We start from the raw sequence: 10,000 nt of genomic DNA, 5'->3' as shown, positions 1-10,000 counted from the left end.
ATTACTGGACTCTGCTTTTTTACATCACAGGTCTCCCCCTTTATGCCTCTCTCTCTGCCTCACTCTCCCCTCCCCCCCCCCCCCCCACCCCCCCATCCCCCCCTCCCCTCCTTGCCCCGGCACTTAGCAGCTTTGTTGCGTCTCTGTAGTGAAGTTGGCAGCGGCTCAGTGGGACTGTGTCTCTGGCAGTCCCTCTTTCCTGCTAATAGACTCGAATGAAAGGAGGAGAGAGAGAGAGGGGCGAGAGGATGAGCGCGGGATGAGAGGAGGATGAAGCACGCTGTTGTTTTTGTTGTTGTTAAGGTCTTTTTTTTCATTCATTCATTAGAGTGTGGAGGGTTTGACCGGAGGTACAGGTGCAGGAAAAAGCTCCTCCCATCCGGAGTGTGTCCGCCTGTTTCTCTGTGTGTGTGTGTGTGTGTGTGTGTGTGTGTGTGTGTGTGTGTGTGTGTGTGTGTGTGTGTGTGTGTGTGTGTGTGTGTGTGTGTCTGTGTGTGTGTGTGTGTGTATATGTGTGTGCACGCTCGTGTTCCAGCAGGAGTGTGTGTGTGTGTGTGTGTGTGTGTGTGTGTGTGTGTGTGTGTGTGTTGATGAAGCGCTGTGAGTGTGGAAGTTGAGCAACAAGCAGCCGCGTTGTGTCGGCTGAAGGAGCAGCCGTCGAGTGTTCAGTCAAGAGTTTTCTGTGTGTGTGTGTGTGTGTGTGTGTGTGTGTGCTCCTCTTTGTTCAGTTCAAAGTCTGCTTCCTCACGTTTGATCAGAGCGCAGGCAGAGTATCAGAACTGTAATAAAGTACAGCGTGCACATCGTTACTCTTAAAAGCCAGAAAGGCTTTTGATATTTATGTGTATGAAGCTGTTCTTTATGATATATCTTGAAATGTATGTATTTATGTGTATGAAGCTGTTCTTTATGATATATCTTTAAATGTATGTATTTATGTTTATGAAGCTGTTCTTTATGATATATCTTTAAATGTGATGAGTTCATGACTATGAAAGATTCAACCCGCTGTCACATGTTAGCTCTGTGTGTTGACCTCCTGACATCTCAGGTTTGAATCTAAAGGTTTCATCTTTCACTCTTTTTCACGGCCTCGGTAAGAGCAGCTTTAAACACAGCCAGAGTGTGTGTGTGTGTGTGTGTGTGTGAGAACGTATGTGTTTATGTGTGTGTGTGTGTGTGTCTGTTTGTGTGTGTGTGTGTGTGTGTGTGTGTGTGTGTGTCTGTTTATGTGTGTGTGTGTGTGTGTGTGTGTGTGTGTGTGTGTGTCTGTTTATGTGTGTGTTTGTGTGTGTGTGTGTGTGTGTGTCTGTTTGTGTGTGTGTGTGTGTGTGTCTGTTTATGTGTGTGTGTGTGTGTGTGTGTGTGTGTGTGTGTGAACGTGTGTTTATGTGCGTGTGTGTGTGTGTGTGTGTGTGTGTGTGTGTGTGTCTGTTTATGTGTGTGTGTGTGTGTGTGTGTCTGTTTATGTGTGTGTGTGTTTGTGTGTGTGTGTGTGTGTGTGTGTGTGTGTGTCTGTTTATGTGTGTGTTTGTGTGTGTGTGTGTTTGTGTGTGTGTGTGTGTGTGTGTGAACGTGTGTTTATGTGCGTGTGTGTGTGTGTGTGTGTGTCTTTTCTCCTGCATGAAAAGACGACTGTATATATTACTCTCTCTCGTTTTCATCCTTACACTGACAGTCATCTGATGAATCAAACCTGGACTGAAAAGGGCCCCTATTGCTTTCATGTTTGCGTAACCATAGTTACGCACATTTAAATAGGTAAGCACATCTGAGTTCTCCTTTCTTTCCGTCCTTTTTCTCAATTCCAGCTCATTAAATCTGTATGAAAACAAAGTCAGGATCCAGATGCAGCCGACCGCCATTCACCTGCTTTCTATCCTCTCTCTCAAAGACGGGTTCTCCACCTGGATGTGTTTTATTTTGAAGAGGGCAGGTTCTCTACCTGGATGTGTTTTATTTTGAAGGGGACAGGTTCTCTACCTGGACGTGTTTTATTTTGAAGGGGACAGGTTCTCTACCTGGACGTGTTTTATTTTGAAGGGGGCAGGTTCTCTACCTGGACGTGTTTTATTTTGAAGGGGACAGGTTCTCTTCCTGGATGTGTTTTAATTTGAAGGGGGCAGGTTCTCTTCCTGGACATGTTTTATTTTGAAGGAGGGCAGGTTCTCTACCTGGATGTGTTTTATTTTGAAGGGTACAGGTGCTCTACCTGGATGTGTTTTATTTTGAAGGGGACAGGTTCTCTACCTGGACGTGTTTTATTTTGAAGGGGACAGGTTCTCTACCTGGATGTATTTTATTTTGAAGGGGGCAGGTTCTCTTCCTGGACATGTTTTATTTTGAAGGAGGGCAGGTTCTCTTCGTGGATGTGTTTTATTTTGAAGGGGGGTGTGGGTTACTAGAAACATCTCTGTAGAGCAGCAGAGTGAAAGGAGAGGGGGGGGTGTGTCCGCCGAGCGTGGAGGTTTAACTGGTGTGAAATGTGACGAAGCAGCAGCAGAAGAAGAAGAAAAAGGAGGAGGAGGATGAAGACGCGGCTCGTCCCTACAGGCTGCGTCCTACATTATCAATTATGTCGCTCTTTGTGTGCAGGGGGGGTGCGCTGCTCTGCATTCTGACAGCTCTATGTAAATGTCTTCCTGGGGGCGATGACTTCAGAGAGAAGGTCACCCTTCGTCCCCCGGTGCACATAAATGACTCTTTTATTCATTCTCAGGTTTACAAGAGGGGAGGAGGGGAGGAGGAGGTAAAGGTGGGGGGAGGGAGATGGGAAACCGACGACCAGCGCTGACTTCTCCAAAAAACTACCTGCAGCGGCCAATTAGAGGCGCTGCAGAGTTCCCTCAACAGGCCGACCACGCCATGCAGCCTCCATGTTGGATCAGTGCACGGTGAGACCGTCCACAGTTTCACTTTAATAATTCACAGCAGGCGGGGCAGGGGGAGGGGAGGGAGGAGGTGGTGGGGGAGGGGAGACAGTTCTTTATGCATAAAGTCAGATCGTGTGTGTGCATGCAGGATGTGTGCTGACCGTGTTAGGACGTGTCCACTTATTGGTTTGTTGACCATATTTAGAGGAGAGGGAGGAGCCAGAGAGGAGTGAGGGGTTAACAAACGCTAAGTTATCATAGCTTAACAGTCGGTATGTGTGGTTAATTAATTATCTGCTAATGAGCTCGTTAACCACAGAGTGAGATCCTGTGGAGCTGAAAACGCTCAGACAAGATGTGATTCTCATACCGCCAGCCCCCCATCTTCTGCCCACAAATAAATCAAATAACTAGCTAACAGTTCAGGTTTGTTTCTCACAGACTCTGATAGCTGCTAATTGTTGCTAACATGTAAATAAATAAAGTTCTAATGTGACTGGTTGTGGAGCTCAGACTTGTTGGACGGTCTGTTAGTCCAATAAAGCTCACAGAGAGAGACAGATTATTAGTCTGATATTTACATGAACAAATCTCCAAAAGACTCGAACAGCACAAACACGGCCCAGGGGTCAAAGGTCAGGGACTGAATTAGCTGAGGTGACACCTAACAGACTGCTAGCAGCTCCCACCTGTCACTCAAAGAGGCCACGCCCCTTAATTCTACATCCCGTTAAGCCTTAATAATGTAGAATAAGAGTTGTATAAACATTCAGCCCGAACAGCTAAAGAGAGAAATGAGCTCCAGAGACCCAAACTGTTTTTGTACCAGGATGTAAACATGTTTATTTTAACATGGAGCTCTATGGGGACTGACTCACTGCAGGAGACAGACTCTAGTGGACACTGGAGGAACTGCAGCTGTAAAGTTGGACATTTTAACATGGTTGCTTCTTGGTGTAAACAGATGTTTCTGTTTCATTACAAATCATTTCAAATAAACAGGAAGTTGTTTTTGCAGGTATCAGACAGATGGGGGGTGGAGTGGTGATGTAGTGTTTGAAACCTCTCCCTCCTCTCCCCCGCAGCAGCAGAAATCAAACCAAATCAATAAAAGTCATCTCTTCAGATGAACCCGAGCCATCAGGGGGAAGTAAAACTACTTTTAGCGTGCCCGGGGGAAAACCACCCCCACTCCTCTCTCCTGCTATCACTCCGTCTCTTTGTTGAGCAGTGACACAGGAGAGGAAGAAGCAGAAATAACCCTCAAATCATCCAAAGTTTGAAAGTAAAGAAGAAGAAAAAGACGGGACAGAGCGGAGAGGAGAGGAGAGGCAGGGTGAGTGTTTCTCTGCTCAGCTGATAAGGAAGAATATCACGGACAGAAAACGTATGAGCAGCTCAAGGACGTCCTTTGAGTTTCTTTTTTATTCTGTTTCTACACAAAAAGAATCGAGTGGAGTGAAGTCAGCAGCAGGAAGCGCTGAGCCGAGCGTGCTGAGCTTAACTAAACCCAGGATGGGCAGGGCCGAGTCGGACATTTGATGTGCTGCTTGATTCATGTTTTCACCCCCCTTCTTTTCCCCAACACACACACGCACGCACGCAAGCACGCACGCACGCACGCACGCACACACACACACACACACACACACACACACACACACACTGTGTCTCCTCCCTCTTCACTCTCCCCGCTGAGTTAGGGATTGGGGAAATGCCCAGGAAGCAGAATCCGGTTAGAAGGGTTGTTGAGGGGATGGGGGAAGGGGCGGAGCTTCATGAAGCTGTCACTCACCATGATTGGTCGACGGCTCTGCAGTCTCTGGGAGGCCTGACAGCGGCTGCTGGTCCTCTCGCCTCGTGTCCACCGCTGGTTCACCAGCTCGCCCCGAAACTCATTTTCTACAAACAGGAAGGGAGGAAAAGGGGGGGGGGGGGGGGGGGGGGGGCGAGAGTAGGGGAGGGAGGAGGAGAAGGGGGAGGAGTATTTGGGGAAAAGAAAAAATAGAGAGTTGTCATAGAAATCAACAGCATCAGCACCAGAGGATGGGCAGCGTTTGGAAAGGGTGGGGGCTCCACTCTGAGGGAAGGTCGGGGCACTCGAGCATGCTGCACACACTCCTTTATTAAGTAAAGGACACACACACACACACACACACACACACACACACACACACAGGCATGGTTAAGTGCCCCAGCTGGGGTCCCTGTCACTCTGCTATTAGAATCAATCAAATTTGCGCATTTTTATCGAGCCTTTCAGGGTGCATGTATAAGTGGAGGGGGCTGGGCGTGGCGAGGGGGCGGGGGGTGAAGAATGGTCAGTAAATAATGAATCATACATAAATCAGCGCCGCCCACCCCCCCCTCTGCTGTTTTTCATCAAGGTAATAGCTCTTCACTTCATATAAAATAAACTGGCTTCACTTCTCCTGACTTTACAGGAAACAAAGACGCTCCAGCAGGCGTGGTGGGAGAACTTTACATCGAGTGAAGCTTCAAACCACTCGAGCTGTTTCTGAAGCAGGAGTGAGTCTCTCTACGCTGCTACACTGAAATCTGACTCTCTTTCAGATAGATATGAACACATGTACCCTCGGAGTGTGTGTGTGTGTATGTGTGCAGCTGATTGTTGTGAAAGAGGAAGTGCCCTTGAGTTTACAGTAACTCTTCCTCTGCGGGGAGCAGCGGTCAGTCGGTCGGTCCTCAGAGATAAAAACTCTGAAACTGAGCGAGCTTCGGGTCAGCATGCAAATTAAAGCTGCAACATTGTGGAGGATCATCAGAAGATATTGAAATGAGTTTGAGTTTGACATTAAAGACTACAGAAACGTTGTAGCTTGCAGCATCAGAATTTAAACTTTGCTCCTGAACTTGAGGAGGAATCTGTGGCCTCCGTCTTTTCTCTCCATCTTTTCATCTGGTCTCCTTGCTGCTCTTAAAGGTACAGCGCGTTATTTTCTGTGCAAATGCTGTCCTGTACGTGAACCTGCAGAGCACACAGAGTGCACGCTCAGAGCAACGCCAACCAGAGAGCAAACACAGAGACAACAAAAGGGTAAGAGAGAGAGGGGGGGAGAGAGAGAGAGGGGGGGAGAGAGGGGGAGAGAGAGAGAGAGAGAGAGAGAACCTCGCCTCGGCCAGCACTCTGCAAAATGCTTGTTTATCAACTTTCTCTCCCCCCTCAGAGAAAAAGTGATGACAGCAGCAGTGCTGTTGATCCACATCTTCGCCTGTCTATCTGCCTGTCTGTCTGTCTGTGTGTCTGTGTGTCTGTCTGTGTGACTGTCTGTGTGTTTGTCTGTCTGTGTGTCTGTCTGTCTGTGTCTGTCTGTGTGTATGTCTGTCTGTCTGTGTGTCTGTCTGTCTGTGTGTCTGTCTGTCTGTCTGTGTCTGTCTGTCTGTGTCTGTCTGTACGAGACAATCAGCTGTTCAGTGGGGAGGTGTGGTTAGTGAGGGGGGGCTGAATACAAAATGAAAGGATTAAAAAAAGAGTGTTTAACTATCAGGATGCAGATAAACTCTTTGTTCCCCTTTGAAATAAAACATTCAGATATCAAATATTCGTCCACTTTTTGAATTGAAACTTGTTTCTGAAACTTTGATCTTCATAAAGTCTGCGATCAGAACGATCAGACGGGGGGGGAACGTGAGCGATCACAGTTTGAATAACAGCATGATGGTCGGACAGCTTACAGTACGGGGACAATGGAGCCAAGAGGCCTAAATCCAAAGTTAGATTAAACACCAGGCTGAGCGTCTGTAACAGTATTAGTGTAGATATGGGGGGGGGGGGGCTGCTCCTGTTAAGGAGGATTTACAGACAACTTAGTGTGATTAGAGCGAGCCGGCAGGAGGAATCACAAGTCGCTCATATGACTCTCTGAGCGGATTCTGTGACAGATGTGAAAATTGGATTTGTGCTTCAGAGAAGTCATCGTCTGAGTTTCCAGGTCAGATCAAAGTGCAGCGAGGAGGCTGCTTACCTGTCCGTCTGATGGGGGTAAAGGGGGCGGGGCCATGTTAACCACCTTCCTGACCTGAGTCACATGTGGAAACAGAGCCGTGTGTTTGGCGCCCACCGGCTGCACGTTGTGATGTTCTCCACATTTCTCCACGTCAGGGTTTTTTCTTTGTTCTGCAGCCTCGTGCATATTTGGACACTTTTTAATTAACTTTCTCTTTTTTATTTATTTCTCTTTAAACGCATGAAATTCAATATTTGCTTTCACTGGAGAACTCGTCCTCTGGTTGAAAGGCGGGCGGCCCTGACCTTTGCTGGTTCTGCGGAGCTTTCTGATAGGCTGTGAATGACAAGGGCGCAATTTGGCCCCAGCTGCTCCTGCAACATGTTTATTGCTCTCCTCCTCTCTCTCTACTCCCTCTCTCTCTCCTCCTCCTCTATCTCCTTCTCTCTCCTCCTCCTCTCTCTCTCTCCTCTCTCCTCCTCTCTCTCCTCCTCTCTCTCTCCTCTCTCCTCCTCCTCTCTCTCTCTCCTCCTCTCTCTCTCCTCCTCCTCCTCTCTCTCTCTCCTCTCTCTCTCCTCCTCTTCTTCTTCATGGCTCATAAACTCAGGTTTCCTGTTATCATTAAAGCCTCTTCTTGATCGCCCTGCAGCCTCAGTGACAGCACAGCGCTCTGATAACCTAATTCTGTAATAATCCCTGAAAGTAGGCTACACCTCCCAAAGTAAACACAAGACCAACGCCTCACACATTCATCTGACGATCAGCTGATGAAGAAAAATAAAAGAATAAAAGTGATGACAGTAAATCTCAGAGTTCAGAAACACTCAGTAAGTCTCAGCGCTGTTCAGCTTTCTGTCTCTTTGTGCTGAAGCTGTTCATGTCCTGTGAAGAACTTTGGATCTCCTTGTTGCTGTAAGAATAAATAAACTGACCTTGTCTTAATTAAAGGCTCATTCTGTGCATTTCATTAAAACCTGTGGTCAGCTCGTTAGATAATAAAGCAAGAATAAAAAAAACACCTTTCATCCTCCATCCCAAACACTTTGACTCCTGTGAGGAGACGAGCTGAAGGTGTTCTCAATCAGAGAATCAGAACAGCTGCTCCTCCTTTGGCTCACACTCTGAATCATGTGAACTTTAATAAATCCTCTGTGATCAGCCACGCAGCGCTGCGGTGACATAACACTATCTCCATCCTCATCTCTTTCCTCCATCTTAGGACGCAGGTGCTCTGACAGAGCGAGAGGCGCACACACAACATTACGTGGCCATCTAAGCAAAGCAGAAGGAGGAGGGGAGGGGGGCGGGGAGGGGGGCGTGGAGGGGTGGGGGGTAAGTAGCACCGCACAGCACCGGCAAACCCGCAGAAACACGCAGCTCGGTGTTTGTGTCGGAGACTTTTCCTCTGCAGCTGTGAGACGGCTGACATTTAAAGAGAGCATCTCTGTTTCTACTGCAGAGGATCAAATGGACAACCCCTCCCTCCCCCGCTCCTCCCCCCTCTCTCTCTCACACACACACACACACACACTCCATCCGTCCGTCCATCCATCTGTCCGTGCGTACACACACACACACACACACACACACTGTGCCGTCGTAATAACACATTGAACTCTAAAGATAGAAATCGGACTTTACTGAAACAACACAAACACACACTGTGCTGCTCTCGCGGTACAGCACCGGGCTCCGTTATTCCTGGAGATACAGAAGGTGAGAGTAGAGGACAGAGTGCACGGAACAGTCAGGTGTGACTCACAGAGCATCACCGGGAGAGAAAATAGTCCGTTGGTTTTACACCGAGGAGAAGTGTGCGTAAACACGCAGCTTCAGAGAAAAGCGCCATACTGGGTTTATTCCCCTTATTATTAATGATGAAGCTCAACCTCTCCACCTCACTCTCATCTGTCACAAGATTAAAACAAGGAGTGAACACATCTGCACTTCAAAGGGTCGAAAGAGTGGACAAATCGAAGCTGAGAGGAAGTTTGATATTCGAGGAATCATCCAAAATAAAAATGTAGGAAAAAAAAAAAAACAAACCGACACAGAATGAGTCGGTGCTGCTTATCAAACAGCATGAAGGAGAATACAAATCAAAGTTATGTAAATTCCATTTCCACATGAATTATTCTAAATGAATTTTAAAAAGCTTGAAACGCGTTGATTTCTCGTCTTTACCTTTTAGTCAACAATCTCTCCGCGGGGCTCCGGCGCTGCGTCCTCGCTCTCTGCTCGCGGAGTTTCAGCTCGTTTTCAAGGAGTTTGCTCCAAAGATATCCCGAGTCAAAGGTTTTAAAACAAATCTCCTCTAACCCGCTCCAAACGTCCAGATGTGATGGATAAGCAACGCGCTCCTCGGGGCGGCCTCTCCTCTCAGCGCTCCGGATCGACGCGTTCAGATCTCACTTGTTTGTAAGCACAAACATGGCTTCATTTGCCTTTGTCAGCGAGAAAAAAAAAACGTAATATTGACTTACCTTTCCCTCATGAGCCATTGTACCCCCCTCCATCCCCTCTCCACACCCCCATCTCCTCCCTCCGCCCTTTGCCATGACATCACGGAAGCTGTAGTAAAAGCTCCAGCATCAGATGGGCAGGGCTTCAGGTCCCCCCCTTACTACACACACTGACTCAATGGGCGCACACGCCCCCTCCCCTCTCTCGCTCTCAAACACACACATCATCTGAGCCAATAAAAACACGTTTTTTCTTCCTCTCTGCGCGGAGCGAGCTCGCTTTAACAAACATCTCTCCTCAAACCTCCACCATCAAAACCGGTCTGACACCCCCTCCTCTCAACACACACACACACACACACAACTTCTTGAGATGCATCACAGAGGTTACAGTAATCCCCCCCCCCCCACACACACACACACACATCCTGCACAGTGGTACCGTCCAATAATTCATTCAGGGGACATTTTTCTTCCTCGGACTGGGAAGTGATGTAGTAGTTGTAGGCAGAGTGAGAATAAGAGAGCAGGCAGCTGGAGCTTTATCTATTTAAATGATCACAGAGCAATAAAGCAGCAGAGAAGAAGCTCTGAAGCTGATCACAGATCTGTTTAAGGACAGTCTTCATGTGTCAGCTCAACACTGAGTCAACTTGGAGTCCTCCCAAATGTGGCTCACGCGCTGCTCCTTCTTCTT

At 47.8% G+C, this 10,000-nt stretch overlaps 1 protein-coding gene across 8 annotated transcripts in view; it reads right to left on the bottom strand.

The window, feature by feature from the left end:
• The window catches only part of myt1b (myelin transcription factor 1b), an 82,629-nt gene that overhangs the window by 23,945 nt on the left and 48,684 nt on the right, over positions 1–10,000 (bottom strand). For 7 of the 8 annotated variants that reach the window (XM_061056600.1, XM_061056603.1, XM_061056605.1 and 4 more), the window contains one exon: positions 4,669–4,775. In XM_061056600.1, coding sequence (XP_060912583.1) covers positions 4,669–4,775 — 107 coding nt within the window. Of the gene's footprint in view, positions 1–4,668; positions 4,776–9,025; positions 9,345–10,000 lie in introns of those variants that run through there. The other variant, XM_061056606.1, reaches the window with a different exon arrangement.

This window comes from Labrus mixtus, chromosome 15 (assembly GCF_963584025.1).
Source record: "Labrus mixtus chromosome 15, fLabMix1.1, whole genome shotgun sequence".
NCBI lineage: Eukaryota > Metazoa > Chordata > Actinopteri > Labriformes > Labridae > Labrus > Labrus mixtus.
Note: the sequence above shows the minus strand (reverse complement) of the source record. Positions and strands in the feature narration are given on the sequence as shown.